We start from the raw sequence: 18,994 nt of genomic DNA, 5'->3' as shown, positions 1-18,994 counted from the left end.
ATATGCACAATTGTAAGGTTGATAAGGTACTTGTGGTGAAAGGAGATAAACGTAATATTAAGCAGTGTCCTTGGAATGATGTGGAAAGGGCATTTATATCTCATGCTCCTTATGCTAGTGCAATTGATAGTTTAATGCATGTTCAAGTCTATACTAGATCAGACATTACATTCATTGTGAATGTACTTGGTCATAATTTTTCTAATCCAAGTACTAATCACTAGATTATAGCCTAGAAAGTCATGAAAGTTTTATAGAGGACACAAGATTTCAAACTGGTATACAAAAAGGTTGAGAATCTTTAAATAATTAGGGCATTTTGATTCAGACTTTAATAGTTGTGTGGATGATTACAAGTCTACTTGAAGATTCATTTTCATGCTTGCTAATGGGGCCATATCATGGAAAAGTGTAAAACATACCTTGATAGCATTTTCAACATGTATGCAAAGTTTGTTGCTTACTATGGAACAACCATACAGGTAATATGATTGAAGAATTTTATTATTGAGGTTCAAGTGATTGATTCCATCTTAACGCTTTTAATGATTTATAATAATGTGGGTAAACATTCATTAAATTTTTTGATCGTTTAATAAAATAGGGTGAACGTGTAGTTTAGAAAGAATTTATTTTATAGGTCCGATGTAATCATTCAAAAATGAGTTGATACCCTTCGTATTATGATTATTAATTTATATTATAAGTGTAGGCTAATGAAGGTTATTGGGTTTTTAATAGGAGAGCCCAATTAGCATTTTTACTAAAGTTCTTGGTACCTTATTCTATTACACATTTTGTAAACTAGAAAAAGAAGACTTTGTTCAGGATTGACAATCAATCATTTCTACATCAATTCTGTGCAACAAAATAACACAAACAGATTTGTCTATGTCCATAATATTCAAATTATAGTGTTTCATAGTCTACCATGATTAATCAAAATTGAGCAAAATTGTTAAGGTCTGTGATTCTGCAATTAGGTGTGGAATCATGTTTTTGCTTACAGTGAATTCACTGTACAAATGTGGATTTGAAAAATGTTATAATGCACAAGAATTTTGATAGCTATAATATGATATGACAAAGAAAAAACAAGGTAGTTTCAATTAGGACTGAACATAAATTTGTTCAAATTGTAAAACAAAACCAAATTGATAAAAAATTATAGTTTGATTGATAAATTTTTAAAAAATGGTTTACGATTTGGACAATGTCCAACCCAACCCAAACTGTGAATCATATTTTTAATATATATATATATATATATATATATATATACTCTTTAAATTAAAAAAGATAATTTTTTCTTCTGTATGTTGACTTTATTAAAAAAATTATTAATTTTTTAATAAAGTTGTTGAAACAACCAAAAAAAATCCTCAAATTAAATAATATTTTGTTTCTAAATTTTTATTAAATAATTTTTTATCTTTAACTTATACTAGTTTCAATTAAATATAGAAAAAAACTTAGAAGTACAAAGTAGGGTTAGATTTGAACTGAGTCAACTCGATCTCAAAAGGTGGTTCATCTCAAATTCAAATCGAATTTAAGCTAAAAGATTCGACTCATTTTTAAAATCTAGTCAAACTTGAGTTAGGAGGTACTTAACTCAATTCGGTTTGAGTTTGACTCGAATTCATAGATTGAATATGTAATTTAAATTTGTGACTCAGTTTGATAAGAATTCATAAGTCAAATTGATGGTTCGAATTTGTGATTTGATTTGGCTTGAATGCATGTCTTGAATCAATGATTTTGTCTATTATTTGGATAAAACAATATTGTTTTATTGATGAGCCATGAACTTCAACCACAATTTCAAACATCAATTCAAACTATGAATTCAAGTCAAATCAAACCACGAATTCAAACTACTGATTCAAGTAATAAATTCGAGTTGAACTCTAGCCAAATTAAACTCAATCATTTTTTAATTCAAGTAGAACTCAAGCCACTATTAATTTTGACACAACGAGCTCGAGTCAAACTCAAGCTGAGCCATTTTCCATTTGTGCCAAACTTGAGCTAAAGGGTGTCAATGACATAATTTTTGAAAATTTAGAGGTATAACTGATTTTTTCAAAGGGTTTATAGAAATTTAAAAAAATTTGAGATTGTCTTTAAAATTTTTAAAATTTTACTGTCATTCAACGGTTTCAAAAATGACTGTTACATTCAAAGAATTGAACATAATGTAACTAATTAGAGATTTACATTACTTATTTTTTATATTTATTTTGTGATTTTCTTTACATGTTTATTGTATATGTATTTCATGTTCATTTTACATATTTATTTTATGTCCTAGATAACTGAAATGGTTATCATATTCATTATCATATATTAAGTGGGAAATATTTGGAAGTAAATGATTTTTAATTGATTCAAACTATAATCTAAACTGTAATTTTTCAATTTGATTTGGTTTGAAAACTGAAATGGTTTGATTTGGTTTGAAATTTTTCCAGACCATTTTTTTCAGTTTTGTTTGTAAAAGTGCTTAAACCAAACCAAACTTGATCATGCACACCCCTAGTTTTAGTTTTTAATTCAAGGAATCAGCCTATTTTGTTTCTACTTCTTTAAATTTTTTACTTGGATCCACTTACGCTTGGTCAACCCTACCCACAATTATGGATGCTTGTAATGAAGTAAAATTGTAGGCAAAGTTTTATTCAATCCTTTATTAATTAACAACCTAGGTAAGACATGTCAAATGGGCTGAATTAGCTCATAGCTTGGCTCAAAGCACAGGAAAATAGTCGGTCCGAAAGGGCACAACTCGCACTATAGCAAGTCGTGCCAGGCTCATGACCCTGTCGGACTAGGCCAAGGGCCTAGGCATCAGGCCTACAGCCAAGCCCATCACTATTCATGTATTTAAAAAAAATTAAATTTTTTTTATGTCAGATTGGCTCTTTTTGGAATTTTTTTTTCATTTCAATTTTTCTATATAGACCTAGCCTCTCTTTACCAAATTTCATATACATTCACACTCTTAATCTCTCAATCTTTCATTATTTTTAATCTTATATTCTCTCATCAACTCTCATTATGAAACTCTTTGAATTCACAAATAATAATTTTTTGTGTTTATAATTTTGTTTTCATTTCAGTTTTTTATGAAACTCTTTGAATTCACAAATAATAATTTTTTGTGTTTATAATTTTGTTTTCATTTCAGTTTTGTCAATCAATTATAATTTTTTGTTATAATTTAATTTATCAATAATATTTTGCAAATGGATCCAAGTTAAATGATTTCAATTCATTTAGATATTATCATACTGGTGTTGATGATATTATTGATGGTCAATGTAGAATAGTGGAGCACCAACTAATGAAATGGGACAACCACAAATTCAACAAAGAGAAAAAGAAAGTAAAAGTTTTTCATGTAGGATTAATTCGATCAAATACAAGAATCGATCGAAAAAAAAGTAATTCGTTGAGTAATATGTAAACACTACGGTTCATGTTTAACATGTGCAAGTATAAGTGGTACAAGCCATCTTTGTTGATGTATTAATGATTACTGTAAAAAAATTTCACACGAGCTCAAAGGGCAAAAACAAATTGCCTTCATCCTCATTGTGATCCGTTGGTACTAGCGTCAGTATAGCAAGAGGTCCGAGTAGTTTCGAGTATATGGGAAAAATATTTACTTTCACATACGATCAAATGAAAATGTAAGACTACATTGTCAGATATGTTATTGCTTTTTACCAACATTTTTCTTATGTCGAAGATAAAATATTAGAATAGATTATATAAAATAGTGTTCAACCGATATTTAAAAGAATTCCTATGTCAACTCTTAAATGAAAGATTCTTAAAAATTTTGAATTAATATAATTAAAAGCTATTGAAGAACTTAGTAATTTTAATGGTGTAATTTAAATAATTTTATATTTATGGGTAACTACAAATCAAGATAAAGAATACTTATATGCAATTGCTTATTACATTACTCTTGATTGACAGTTGTACAAAAACACTATTGCATTTAAAAATTTGGAATATCCATATAGTGGTTTTATAATTTATCAAACATTAGAAAATATTTTTTATAAATATAAATTAATAATTCCATTTTTACAATTACTTTTGATAATGCAAAAAATAATGACAGAATTGTTGAATTAATGTTTAATCATATATCTATTCTATTTAATGGAAGATTATTCATATTAAATGTGTATATCATATTATTAATTTAATAGTTTAAAATGCTTTGAGCATGGCTAAAAATGAGATATCAATAATTAGACATATTATCGCATACATTTCATCATCTCTATTATGAATGCTATCATATAATGAATTATGTAAATCAATTGGGTTAAATGAAAAAAAATTAAAAAGATATTAAAAGTAGGTGAAATTCAGCATACTTCATATTAAAAGCATGCAAAAGGTATAAAGTACCTATAATATAGTTTTTTAATACCTAACTAAAAGATTTGAAAAATCATTTTTTTTTTTACAGATCATAATTGGAAGACTGCTATGATTTTAATGAACATGTTAGACTTATTAACGACAGTTACAGACCAATACTCACATGTGTATTATCCAATTACTTGTTTAATTTTATATAGTATGATAAAAATCAGTAATATTTTTAAAGAATATAGATATCATAATACCTTCCAAAATATATCTAGACAAATGAAATAAAAATTTTAAAATATTAGAATAAAATTTGTTTATTTTATATCAATGCCACCGTCTTAGATCTTAGGACAAAAATATTAGGAGACAAAAATTTATTGGATGTTATTAATGATAGTTTGTTAACTATTAATATTGTTAGTGACATAGACAACGTTAAAGGATTCATATTGGAAATGTATAATATTTATGAACATAAATATGAAAGGATTGGATAAAGTTTAGAACAATAAGTTCTAATAGTTAAGGCAGAGAAAAGTCATGCATGTAGTCGTTCTTGGGCAAAGGTAAGTAGTCAGTAGGTCAGAGTTCAAATTATAGTGAATTTTATAATTATATCAATATTGATCATTATCTAGAAATTATTTAATGATATAGTGATGAGAAATTAGATGTTTTGGCATAGTGAAAAGAAAAGGTAGAGAGCTTTCTTGTGCTTGTTGTAACCCCTCATAACCAATAGGTGTGTTAATAAAAAACGGTAAGAGTTCCCCTATTTTAGAGTGCTCGGGAAAATTTTTTTTTTTTGCCCTGTAACACTCCTAATTAGCAATTCACACAAATCAGTCCTACCAACCGACTAGATTTTCATCAACTTAATCACAATTAACAAAATAAATACTTAATAATAACCATCATAAAATTATCACCCATAGAAACTTTATACCCAATTTCATTGACTAGCCATATATACATATATAGATATATATACACAATCACCTATATACATATAAGAAACAAAATATATATATATCCACCAATATTTATATCAAGTATATATATATATATATATTCACATATACATCAAAAACATATAAATCAACAAAAATATGGTGTCTTCCTCTCTTAGCCTTATGTCTCACTAGTGTTCCTTGGGAACTTTTGCTGCAACTCTTTATCTGTAAAATATTAAATTAAACAGAGTAAACGACCACGGCTCAGTAAGAAAATCATACTCAATACTCAACACATTTCATACCAGTACTAATCTCTTTCATACTCAGCGTGTCTGGGCTATTCATATATAAAATAATTTACACGAAACACGCATTAACCACATATCATAATTCTCTTCATTCACACATTTATTCTTTTTCTTATTATACAAATATGATTCACTCGTTATGATTTATGTCATGATTTTTCTATTTTCTGATCGTACATCTTTCTAAACTCTTTATCAACCACATAGGCTTGCATACATGATTCCAATGCAAATGACTTTCATAAAATATTTGTTAATTTTTTGTTTTTTGTTTGTCAAATATTTTCATTGATCGGTCTAGACTACATAAGATAGTACTTGCAGTCATCATACAAGGTACAATCCTCACTTACACACATATTTTTTTTCTTTACCGTCCACACAGTACAACTGATATATTTCTTTGTTGTCCACACAGTACAGTTCGTGTGTAAGGATTTTAAGCATGCTTTCTATTTTTTTGTATCATATGAGTCATTATAAAACCAAAAACACTTGTTTTCTATTTTCTGAAAACATGCATAACTTAGAAAATGTTTTTCCTCTTTCTTTATTTTTCTAAAATTATGCATATGTTATGATTTCTTATGTATACATGTATAATCATTAGATGAAATATGTCCATTCATTGTTTTTCCTTATTTTTTTCACTCCTTATCAAACACAATATTATTTTCTCATGCATTTATATATATCTTGTGCATCAAATTAATTTCAAAATATACAATATAGACTTAATATAAGGGTTATTCCACATATCATGCACATAATTAAACAAAAATTAACCTGCATCACATTCAATGACACTTTTACCCTTATGGTCAAAAATTACATGCTTACCCTTAGTGCAAATTCTTTCATCAATTCATCATTTATAACATATTCAACATACAAAATCCACTAAGCTAACCCTAGAAATATGAAATGTCTAAAATACCTTTATGACCAAAAATTACATCATAAGTTTTAATGAATTTCTTTATTCTTTTAAGCATAAATCACCTTAATTCTAATACTCTACACACTTATACAAGTAAAGGTTATTTAAATAACCTAACTCAAATTACTTCAAGTATGTAAAGTATGAAATTCTTACATTTTCTTTGCTAATTAGGTGATTTAAGTCTATCCTCCTTCTTTTCTTCTTCCTAGCAACCTTAATCAACCAAAAACATAATCATCCATCAAAACTCTAAACTTCACATCTCTTAAAAATTAAATTTTTTATTTTAGAACTTACTAGAATTGATAAATCTACACTTTTTATAAGTAGAGACTCTGGAAATTAGATGGTTTAACTAGGTCTTTTGATAAATTTTTGCTTGAAGAAAAAGCTTTAGTAAAATTATGGAGATTCTCGACCAAGGAAGAAGAAAATGAATAGTTGGATGGTTGTATAAGTATTTTGGACTAATTTACTCTTAATCTTTTCCAAAAATGACTATTTTATCCTTAGCCAATTACCAAAAACCCTTAGCACCATGATATAATTTCAAGTGTGTCATTCAATTTACATTCCCACTTTGTCTCTTAAATCCTTCTAAAATGACCATTTTACCTCTTTTGAAAATTATTGCTCATTTAGTAGTTTTTTATAATTCTTTTACAATTTCTTTAAACAACAAGTTATAAAATCAACTCTAAGGGTAATTTTGGAAGTAGAGTTTACTGACATACTTGAATCCAGGTGTTACATTTGTTCTTGTGCCCTGAGATTTACTAACCTTTTTGATATCGATTATAGCATTGAAATCCATTTTTAGTATAGTTGGATGAGTGTGAAAGATCGAATGACCTAAGGGGAGGGTGAATTAGGTAATTTAAAACAATCTTTACCAAATTAGAAAATTAAAACAATTTATTCAAATCAATGAATATTGTCTATTTTTAATCCAATTTAGGAGAATAACAAAAATATTTCAAATAATCAATTCAATCAAAATAACATAACATAAAATATGAGTTTAAGGGAAGAAAAAATCAAACACGCGATATATAATGATTTGGCTCAATCCGGCCTATGTCCACTCCTTCAAGCTTTCTCCCTTGGAGTATTCCACTAATCCTTGGTTGACCAAAAACTCAACCAAGCTTTTCTTCATAACAAAATAGCTTCCAAGGTGCTATTAACCTTTACAAATGTTAAAGTTCAATTTATTTCACTAGAAATTTTCTAATCTCTCCAAGAGCGAACCTCACTCTTTTATAGTACGAATTTTAGTATGAAATCGAAATATGATCTCTCTCAAAGATTGTATATGAAAGTTTAAGCTTAGTACAACCCAATGCAAATGAAATTACAAAGTGTATGAGCAAGAGTTTTGATTAGAGAAGATAATTTGTAAGTAAATAGCTCAAAACTAATTTGCTCTCAAATATGTGAAAGTTCTTGGTGGCAAAAATTCTTTTCGAATGAATTTGATTGGGTTTATATTGGGGAAAATGAGAAAAGTTACCATTGTGCACAAGACTAGCTGTTTTAATTTTCTAGAAAACATAAAATTCGATCGATCGGATGTAATTCAATCAATTAGATGTGATGTGGCACTCTCGTGGTGCCTACGTGGCACTAGCCGTTAGAAAGTTCAAACCAAAATTCGGTCGACCGGATTTAATTTGATCAAACGAATTTCTGAAAGCCAAAATGCATGGCTTCTGGATAATTCAAAAGCTGCCATCGAAGAATTTGATTGGTCAAATTTGGTCAATCAAATTTTATTATATTTTACCCTCTTAAATTTTTAAAAATTACAATTTGACCCCTAAAACTTTGAAAAGTGACAATTTAACCCTTTTTAAAAATTCTTTCAAAACCAACTTTAAGATATGAAAATGTAGTTCACAAAACTTCATCATATTAAATGAATTAATAAACTTTAGTGAAAAAATTGGCTTAACCCAATAAGTTTGAAAAACAACATTTTAACCCAAATTGTGAAAGATATGAGAATAAGTTTTCAAGTGAACTATCACATGCAAATAAATATTTTAATCAAAACGAATGCTCCAAATTACAAATATATCTACTTAAACTTGAGTTTTACTTCAAATCTTCAAGAATTCTTCACTTAAGCCTTGTCTTCATTTTCATCTTGAAACTCCTTCAAGTCCATTAAATAAATTTTTGCAATCTAAACTCACACTCAAGTAAAATCATTAATCAATATGCTTACAGACATATTAGTTTGTTATCATCAAAATAAGAGCATAATGACTCCTTGAGTCAACAACGTGTTAGATGATAGATGATCAATTTACATCCAAATATGATCTAAGCGATCATATGTATAAAAAATTGAGTCAAAGCTGATTTCAAATTATAGAATCGGGTCGTAGAAGATTTAGTCGAAGAATTTAAGAATCTGAACATTAAAGACGAATAGATTGATAATATATATATCATATTTATATTTGTAATTTTACATTATATAAATGAATTTTTTTGTAATATGTTATAATATTTTTTATTATGTTACCATGATATTCCTTTGTCACAAGTGAAAGATTATTAATAAAATGTTTGATACTGTTCTCAATTTTAGTGATTGGAAAATGATTTATACTTAAATATTTTATGAAAAATTAAAAATTTTGTTTAAGAAGGTCAACCCTGCATATTGACTTAACCCTATGTACATAGGGTCATGCCATGAGCCTTATGTTTTTTCTGTGATGACTCCGGCCCCAAAGTCCACAACTGTACGAGTCTTGGGCTCAACACAACCCTTAACCCTCAACTTTCTCTTTTCACTATATGTTTGGTGGTTGCTCTCTTGTTTTGAGGCTTCTCTCCAGCAATCAAGACCCCGGTGGGCCACACCGAAGCCGGCGACGCCTATAACCTAGATGAACAATAAAGCCAAAATCTATTTATGCTGAAGATGAGCATACCCAAGACTTATGCCACCAAACTTTCTTAAAAAAAAATTTCAACACTTCCAATCAATTAAGATGGGAAATAAACATGGCACTTCAAAATCTATCTGCTCCTGTTTTTTTTGGGACTTTGGACACGTGATTAGATCCCACAATTTTCAGCATATATGATTCTACACCATTAAGATTACGTATTGATGACCGGAGAAAATGAACATACAATGAAGATATCCGAGAATTAGAAAAGCGAAGAACTCAATTGATGATGGAGATGCTTGACTAGAATGTAAGATCTTTGGGATCCTCGATAATTTTTGCCAGGGTTTGCAAGAATTGAGCTAGATCAGCACCATATATTACACGATGATCAGCTGTAACATTTACCTGTGAATATTGCAAGTTTGCATAGTAAGAATCTCTGTACTAATTCTAAACAGGAAATCAAGAAATAAACATTTCAGAAACATCACGACAAAAATATTCGTTACCTGCATCTGGTTCTTCATTCCTATCCGACCATCCTTGGTTGCAACAACCGTGGGCTCAGATGCCCCAACGGCCATTATTGCGCCCTGCATAAAGAATTTCCAGAATATTCATTGCCATGTAAGTCAATCCGTATGAAAATTTACCTTCCGTCACATACTTGCATAGAAGACTTACTGTTCCAGGTGGTAGAATGGCATCAAAACGGTCCACGCCAAACATTCCAAGGTTAGAAAGAGTGAAAGTTCCTATAAAGAAAGCCAATAGAAATGATGAGCAGATTTACTCAGGTGAAATGCGTAGGCCTAGCCTAATTTCATTTCAGGTTGACCGCAAAGAAGGGTGGTTCATGGAAGTAAAAAAATTATGAAATTAAAACAGTGGACAACTTATTGGTACCAAACTCTGAACTAACATGATCTAAGTACATCTCAGGAAGCAAGTACAAAAGAAAGCAGTATTTTCGTTTATAATAAGTTGAAGAACCGCTATGAAGGAATAGACCTATTGCACCAGAGCCAGACAAAATTGTCCAATCACCAAATAATTTAATCCCAAGGCTAACTTCTGTCTTAGCTTGTAGCATAAAAAAGGACTACAATCAATTCAGTTGTGGGATATATAACATCCAAACAATTATACTAACAAATTGGAATAGGCAACGCAGAGATCTTGGAACAAATACCAATTAAAACATGGAGCAACAAAGAATTCCAAAAGAGCAGAAGAGCAGAGATGAGTCTTTGCTGTTCAATGGAAGAGGCCATGTCTAACAGCAAATTCATTGAAAAGCGAATAAAGGCACAATAAATCTACAAATTACCTCAGCATTGCTGACTATAATCAACTTAAACACAATTCCTAATCCATCAGGCCCCTTCTAGGAACAAAGGAATAAAATACAATTTCAACATTCAATGTTTACAACTACAACATCATACAAATTTCTATCACATGATGCCAGTTTTTCAGGTAGCTTTATATCTATCAGAACTAACAAAACATACATTATAATTCATGGGTTAAAAGAAACATTGAGTAACAATAAATCATTTCTGTTTATTGGAAAATGCAATAAATTAACAGGGGATTTTGTGTTGAAGAAGCTCCTATTATAACTCATTGATCATTACTATACTTAAATTGGATGCTCTGGACAAGGATATATCTACCTTAGCCCAAACAAGATCCAGTACATTTGATTATTGTTGGTTGAACTTTACGCAAAATATAATACCTGGTGTACAACTATTTTTCTACACATTTAATATTTAGAAATAAAAGTTTATCGAATCTTGAAAAGGGAAATATTGTCATGAATTCAATGGCATAATTATAAATACAAAGACTCCACATGAAAAAATTTTTCCAAAGTCATACTCCAAAAGGAATTGATTTATGTACCTGTATTGTATTCATGAGGTTGCAGCTGCTTGGCACGAGCTTTATCAACTAACTCTTTCCATTTTCTTGACAATGTGTAGATGTCGGCCTAAAAGATATATAAGGAGATTTAGATGCAAAATCTTTCCAGGACAGGAGTGAAAGTAAAAGAAACACTAACAAGGCAGAAAAATAGGAAATTAAAAGAACCTTGTCAGCATCCTGAAGCACTGGCGTAATCAACCCGCCATCTATAGCCACAGCGACAGCAATGTTGATGCTACTATTATATGTAAAGCTATTACCATCTCTACAACTAGAATTCACAACAGGGTGTTTAGCCAGTGCAAGTGCCGTCGCCTTCGCAAGCAATGCAGTCATTGTCACTCCCTTGGACTTGATCTACATGTGTAAAACCACTTAATAATTAAGAGCCAAACAGATATCTACCATGAGCAATAATAATTAATTTTTCAATACAAAAGCCCTGATTCCTCAAAAAAAATCACAACCGCAGTTCTTTGAGAAAAAGTAACATTCCTCCAGAGGACAACATACTAAACTTAAAGACTATACATCATTCACATTCATGATTGAATTGCAAATCCCTATGATCCAGAGTCTAATCACAGGCAGACAATTTGGAAATCGGTCTTCTAACCAATGTCAATCTATATTTTAAAGCCAAATCCTTAAAAGAAATTATCCCTGAAACTTGTTGGCAAGAAACTAATAGAGATGCATATATAATGTCACAAAACAAAATGCAAACATATACACATAAACTTACTTTCAACGAAAAGACAAAAAGGAAAGAAAAGAAAAACTTCAACATATTCACAATTTTCTGAGCAAAAATAACCTCCAGCAGACAAAATTACTCTAAACATTCTAAAGAGTAAACTTCATTCACATTCCTATAATCCAGAGTCTAATTTATTTTTTCAAACTTGAGGAGGTTTCTTATAAAAAAAAATTTCCCTAACACTAATTATAGCAATTGACTAATGCCAATTCATCAACAATAGCACAACAGAACATAAAAATTGTTACCTTCTTATACAAAGCATCAAGAGCATCAGTGGTAATAGTATAACCAACTCTAAAAGTAGGAACACTCAAACTCTGCACCATGTTTCTGCTCACAGCACCCTGCATTGTCGTGAATGGCACCACACTTCCCAACTCAATTCCTGCTGCCGCAGGCATTGTCTTAGCTGCCACCCCACCAGAAGAAGCAGCCATAGGAGCTGTAGCCTCTGCCGCAGCCGCCTCAACATCCTTAGCCACAATCCTCCCCAATGGCCCAGTCCCCACCACTCTCCCCAGCTCAACCTTCAACTCCTTCGCCAGCTTCTTCGCATACGGAGAGGCCACTATCCTCTTCCCTCCCTCTGACGCCGGATGCACACTCAACCCCACCACCTTCTGCACCGCTGGCAGTGACGGCCCTACCTTTTCAACAACCTTTTCCACTTCCGATTTTGTCTCTTTCACTGACTCACTCGGTGCCGCCTCAGCCGACCCACCACCACCAGTAGAAGCCGCTTTCGCCAGAGCCTCTGCGATTTCCTCCTCTGTCTCAGCCAACAAAGCAATAGCGGACCCCACCACCGCGACCCCACCTTCCTCCACCATAATCTTAGCAAGGAAACCATCATAAAACGTCTCGACATCCATGTCAGCCTTATCGGACTCAACGACGACAACACTCTCGCCCTTGGAGAGTTTTTCCCCTTCGGACTTAATCCAGGAGACGATCTTGCCCTCAGTCATGGTAGAACTAAGGGCAGGCATGAAGATTTCGCGGATCTTGGCGCAGATTTGAGTCTTCCTGGTGGGTCTAGGCAGTTGCAGGAGGCGCCTGCTGCTGTAGGTTGCGCGAAGAAATGGGGAGGAAGTGGAAGGAAGGAATGCGGATTGTAGAAGGTCTGGCATTATTGTTGGAGATGGGCGACGAGTTCAAGAGTGTGTTTTGGAGAAGAAGAAAAGAAATGGAGAAAAGTGAGGGGATTTATATTTGAAAAAGAGAAGCGAAAGGGAAGAGTATTGATGTCTTGTCTAGAGTGTATCGAAATTGGGCGGAGGTTTCAACTACCTTACCGGTGATTGTGATGAATTATTTATTTTTATTTTTTTTGTACTGAAATTTAGGGCATTTTATTCAAATAAAATAACCCAAATTCAGAGGACTTACACAAAATCAAATAAATTTTCAGAGGTTATTAGGATATAATCAATATATTACATTTTTAAGAAATTATTCATATATTTAAATTCATTTCTAACATGTGAAATCTTGCTCTCTCAATATTTCTGATAATTTCGGTCAATTTTCAGTGATTATGCTTAATAACTTATAATCTTAACATTAAGCCATTTTGTAATAGACTTTTTAGGTTTTAAATATCAGTTTTGAATTAAATTGAGTTACGAATTTAAACTATAAATTTTAATCGAACCAAACCATCAATTTAAGTGATGAATTATGAACTCTACCTCATCTATATGAAGTTTCTTCCTTCCTAGTGTGATATAAAGAATGAATTATTTTTGTTGGTAATGAGGAAACTTTACTTAATTCAGATCATCTTTTCGGAATTGAAGTGACCACACCAATTAGGTGAAACTCTAAATCAAATGACTGACCACAACTGCTATGCTAATTTGGTACTCTAATGTTGATAATTATGTTCTTGCACCTTAGAGACTGGTAAGGGTCTAGCAATGTGGCAGTGACAGAACTAGTTTGGTCTTCTTGATAATTATGATCATTATTTTTCTCAGAATTCCGTAGATCTTTCTTATCCTATACCCTTGCTAATCAGGAAACATGTGGGATATAATTATCTGTAGTAGGCTTGCTGAAGGGAAGTGAACCCCAACCTTCTGTTCTAATCAAAGGCCTAAAACACACAACTCATCCCTTGGTGTTCTTGCCAATGATTGTTGAAATTATAGCTTTTAGGTGTCAGTGATATTGACATCGTGAAGTATCCGATAAAATAAAATTGGAAAAAAAATATTTAGTTCGTATTAGATTCATTAGACTGGGTTGCCAATACTAAATTGATTTTGGATCATAGTCATATTTTGACAGTTAAAATTGCGATTCAATACAGGTTGCCCATATGTGTTTTTTACAGATAAATGTTGCTGTGTACTGTGGTGGATTCCAATCATCTTCAGTTAAGTGGGTTGTAAACCTGCCTAGGCTGTCACTGATGGAAGCCAACCCAGCTAAACAACAGTTACCATAATTTGATTGAGTGGGAAATTCATTTGTTTATGAATTAGATAAGCGGGATACTACCTTGTGGTGGTGATCAATTCACATTAGTAACTTGGCATGTCATATGTTGCATGCTGTTATCTTGTGATTAAATGAAGTTCCAAATTTTAGATATCATGGCTGCTTTTTGTACTGATCAAAGGATATTGAAATTTGTTGATAAAATTTCCTGAGGTTTTGTTGTAAGAAAAAGAATTCTTAGTTGTAAGAGTAATGATTAAGGACAATATATAAAAGCATGTTCTCTGTTCCTGATATTATTTCTATTCATAATCTGGATCTCTGAATACTGCTACTGTTGACTGAAAGTCTACATCACCCTTCAAGACAGTTCCTTCCATTGCTCTCCCCATTGTATCAGCTGGCTATATCTGTATTGTATGTTAACCTAATGAGAGATTTAAATGACGTGGGATGCATTATGGGTGATGAGGTTGATGGAGTCCTGAAATCAAACATGGGGATGTGGTTCCTAGATTTGGTCGTAAAACTGCCAGCGGCAGTGAGTACTGTGGGTAGACTATGCTCATTGCTTGCCCAGAAATTATCGAGTTCTTGCCTTCAGGAGGTAAATTGTTTTCTCCTTTTAGTGCCCCTCTTCTTCATGTCTCAATGAAATATTTCCTAATAGTGCCTTTACCCTGGAAATGTAAATTTAATCTTTCTATTACCATCTCGTCTGCTTTACTTTCATATGTAGATATATTCACTTTGATCACATCGTTATTAGAGTCTGTTGTGACTTGCATCGACAGAACCTGCAAACAATATGGCAATGAGCAACTGTATACCTTCTTAAAAGTTAAGCCACTTCTTACACGCAGCATCTGAAATTTAGTACATTTAGTTGCCCCATTAAGCACCTTAAAAGAACAAATTTTAGGCAAGCTATTCCAACAAGATCAACTTCTCCAAGAATGGGGCCTATTACCTGCTAGAAATCCATGGACCATAAAAACTGCAAAGTTAACCTGGTTTGCTGAGTGATATTATGCAACTCTGATTACAGATTTACATTGAAAGCCTTTTTGTTCTCACTTATAAAACATCTAGTGTAATCAAACTTATGGACCTTTGACATATATTAGAAGTGTTAAATGGGTTTGGTTAACCCACAGCCCCGGAATGGGCACATAAAACTCCAAGATATGGGATAAAACTCATGAGTCAACCTAATATTATAGTAGTTAATTTTTTATTAATTTTTTTATGATCGAACTCATTTGGTGCAACCCTATTATAACAAGCCAAAAAAATTAATTTTATATAAATAAAAAACAAATAATTCATTTTCTGAGTGCCCCATTAAGGGCCCATTAGAGCATAGTCAAGAGGCCGTGGCCCATGCCCTGACCTTTGAGATTTTGCTAAGCCACCCAACACATGAGCCCGACAAGCCACATCAGAATCGGCTGACATGGCTTGGCTCAATCCACTGTCACCTCAAGGCACATGAAGATTTATGGAGCAGTCATTGAAGAATATAACATAATTTGGCACCATGGTTGCATAGTTCTCGGTATCTTTCCTAAGGATTTCACCGATGAACAGGGAAGAAAATATAAAGCAAGCATACTTAAAGGTTACACAGACTTGCCTATCAATCAACTTGTATTAATTGTTATACGCATTTAAATGCAGTTGCTTGCTATCACTTTGTGTCATATATATATATATATATATATATATATATATATATATACAGAAATCCTAAAAAATGAAAATTGATTTTAACATTAATATTAGAGTTTGTAAGACTTAAAAATTGAACAAATGTGCTTCTTGAGGAAAATAAACACTAAAAATACTACTAATATTTAGTAATTATTGGGCCAAACTTCTAGTTTATGTTGCTATAAAATACGTCTTAAACAATAATTAATTTAGTTAATCTGGATTCATTACACTGATTATATAATTATGGAAATTAATTATAGAATGTGTGTGTATATACCTCTTTAAAATCCTTTATCCTATCGGGTTATTTATTTGGTTAATCTTTTAAAAATTGAGGATTACTACCACTATAGATTACTTGTTATATACTTTATTATTTTAGTTAAATGACATGTAGGATGAAAACGGGATGAGATGAGATTAAATACCTTAATTATCGTCCTTGCAAGAGAGAACTTTCTTGTCCCCCGTCCTTGATATAGGGATGATGAGAACTTCATGTCCTCTACTTGTGTGGAAAATTCCTCTCCATCCTTATGAGAAGAATTCCCCTCTTTGCCTCTTGAAGAAAGAAAAAAAATAGAATATATATTATGTGTCATGACATATTTGTAAATGATTCAAAAATTTTAAGGTAATTTAGTATTTAGGATTTTAGGAGATATGTAGAGGAAGGAAAGAAGTAATGAGGGATGAGGGGATGGGGTGAGGATATATCTACCCTTGTACTCACCCCAGCCATGATGAAGGGATTTTAACAATTGTCAACCTTGTCCTTATCCTTGCTCTTATGGTGGAATCATTTTCCCATTTGGGAAGGGAAGGGGTGGGTGGGGAAGCTAGTTTGGAGGGTCGAATTACCATCTTTATTAACACATATAAATCATAACTATGTTGATTGGTAATAATAAAAAAGATGTAACACCCCTTTTAGAAATACTGCCCTCTAAAGAAAAATGCCACTATATAGGATATTTGTGCATGCATTTACTTATAATCTTAACCATTCATACTAAAAAATTTCATCATAAACATCAAAATTACTAAAATATCCTTATATTAATAAAACGTGGAAACATAACAAAGAATCTCCATAAATAAAACTTATACATTATCCAAAACATAAAATGTAAAGTATAGCTAATACATCAAATAAAAACTTAGTCTTAAGTTTGAAAATAAAATTAATATAATCATGCTTGACAGAAATGCCCTCGTGCAGTCTTAACTCTTGTTGACCATTGCTCACACCATAGCCGTTACAATCACTCATACTAGTACACATGAAAAGTAGGATAATAAGTGAAATGCCACTCGATATATAAGAGACTCAACTACTAACTTTTTACATAATCCCTATAATGGCCTTAGGTCTAGCTTAACGTATTGTAACTCTATCATCCAGAGTTTATACATAAACTTTCATTAAGATGATAATGGGTCATGTAATTCATAATTGAACTTGAAAACCTCTAGGCTACATAACATATCTTTTAAGTTAACTATGTCCCACTAGGTCATTAAGAAATCATTCCCCTGAATCCCTAATTGGTGTAATCGTATCATCTCTTGGTAAAAACACTAATGACTCTTAACTGAACTCGAAAACCTCTAAGCTACATAACATATCTCTCAAGTCAACTATGCCCCACTAGGTTACTAAGGAATCACTCCCTTAAATCCTTAATTGGTGTAACCATATCATCTCTTGATGAAAACACTATTATATGGTAGGTTATGTCCATTAGTTGTATACTAGGTTAATTGGATTAGATTGAATATAAAGACTTGACGCCTTAGCTATGTGAGCACTCACTATGTAGTCCACTTACCTACACCACTATTAGACTATCGAACATAATCATAACTAGACTTTACTGCGAACAAGTACCTTATTGTGGGTATAGTGTCTTATTACAAAAAAAAAACCTTATTCCGAGTGGTGTAGGGAGTATGTACTTATAGTGTCTCCTCGTAACGATCCTATGATGTTTAGTATGCATGCATATCGAGCCTCAGATCACCTCGGGCTCATCTTACTTTCACCCTTAAACATAACTCGTGCCTTATAATCATATCATCTCTTAAGCACATTGGGTACTAATACGTACCCGAAACATATATATTATCTCTTGGACATCTAGTCTGGTTCTCTTGAACTTTCTATACATTGCCTATATGAACTGCATGAGTGTTTATTTCTTTGTGCATGAGACACGATTATCCTTACAAGGGCGTGTCACCTTGGAACAATAGGGACGGGTGTGTTTCTCAAGAACACGAGCACCTATTTTCTTTTATGCCATGCACAATCCTTTTTCACCACCCAGTCTCCTCGTGCCCACTTTAGAACATACATGGGCTTGTGTCCCTTAAGGATGAGTGTGTGCCTTACTCCGAACTTAAACTTTTCAAACTTTACTCACATTTCGACCTGCTTACATCTTAAAGGTATTCTCGATGTTTCACCCAATACAAGGTATTGCTAAAAACATAGACAGACGAAACTTCGTGCCCTAGTTGACTATTCACTAGTCAATAATGTCCAACAGTTGTCAAAAAGCTAGAAAAATTGATCGTGAAAATTGGGTTTAACATGAACGAGTGTGTGTCCC

General features: G+C 32.0%; 1 protein-coding gene across 1 annotated transcript; it reads right to left on the bottom strand.

The window, feature by feature from the left end:
- Nucleotides 1-9,611: 9,611 nt before the first annotated feature.
- On the bottom strand, nucleotides 9,612-13,520 carry LOC123230004 (dihydrolipoyllysine-residue acetyltransferase component 5 of pyruvate dehydrogenase complex, chloroplastic-like). The gene is made up of 6 exons (XM_044656093.1): nucleotides 12,464-13,520; nucleotides 11,621-11,812; nucleotides 11,432-11,519; nucleotides 10,205-10,275; nucleotides 10,030-10,113; nucleotides 9,612-9,925 (listed from the first exon to the last, which is right to left on the bottom strand). The coding sequence occupies exons 1-6, from the start codon at nucleotides 13,346-13,348 to the stop codon at nucleotides 9,821-9,823; spliced, it is 1,425 nt and encodes a 474-aa protein (XP_044512028.1). The 5' UTR covers nucleotides 13,349-13,520; the 3' UTR covers nucleotides 9,612-9,820.
- Nucleotides 13,521-18,994: the final 5,474 nt, after the last annotated feature.

Source organism: Mangifera indica, chromosome 11 (genome assembly GCF_011075055.1).
Source record: "Mangifera indica cultivar Alphonso chromosome 11, CATAS_Mindica_2.1, whole genome shotgun sequence".
NCBI lineage: Eukaryota > Viridiplantae > Streptophyta > Magnoliopsida > Sapindales > Anacardiaceae > Mangifera > Mangifera indica.
The sequence above is the reverse complement of the archived record's forward strand: the minus strand, read 5'-3'. Positions and strand labels throughout refer to the sequence as shown.

Excerpts from the sequence above, each read along its gene's own strand:
- LOC123230004 (XM_044656093.1), bottom strand. The coding sequence starts at position 13,348 with ATGCCAGACCTTCTACAATCCGCATTCCTTCCTTCCACTTCCTCCCCA. Across the intron at positions 11,813-12,463 it reads TTGATGCTTTGTATAAGAAG|ATCAAGTCCAAGGGAGTGAC; the intron begins GTAACAATTTTT and ends TTACACATGTAG. Across the intron at positions 9,926-10,029 it reads GAATGAAGAACCAGATGCAG|GTAAATGTTACAGCTGATCA; the intron begins GTAACGAATATT and ends CAATATTCACAG.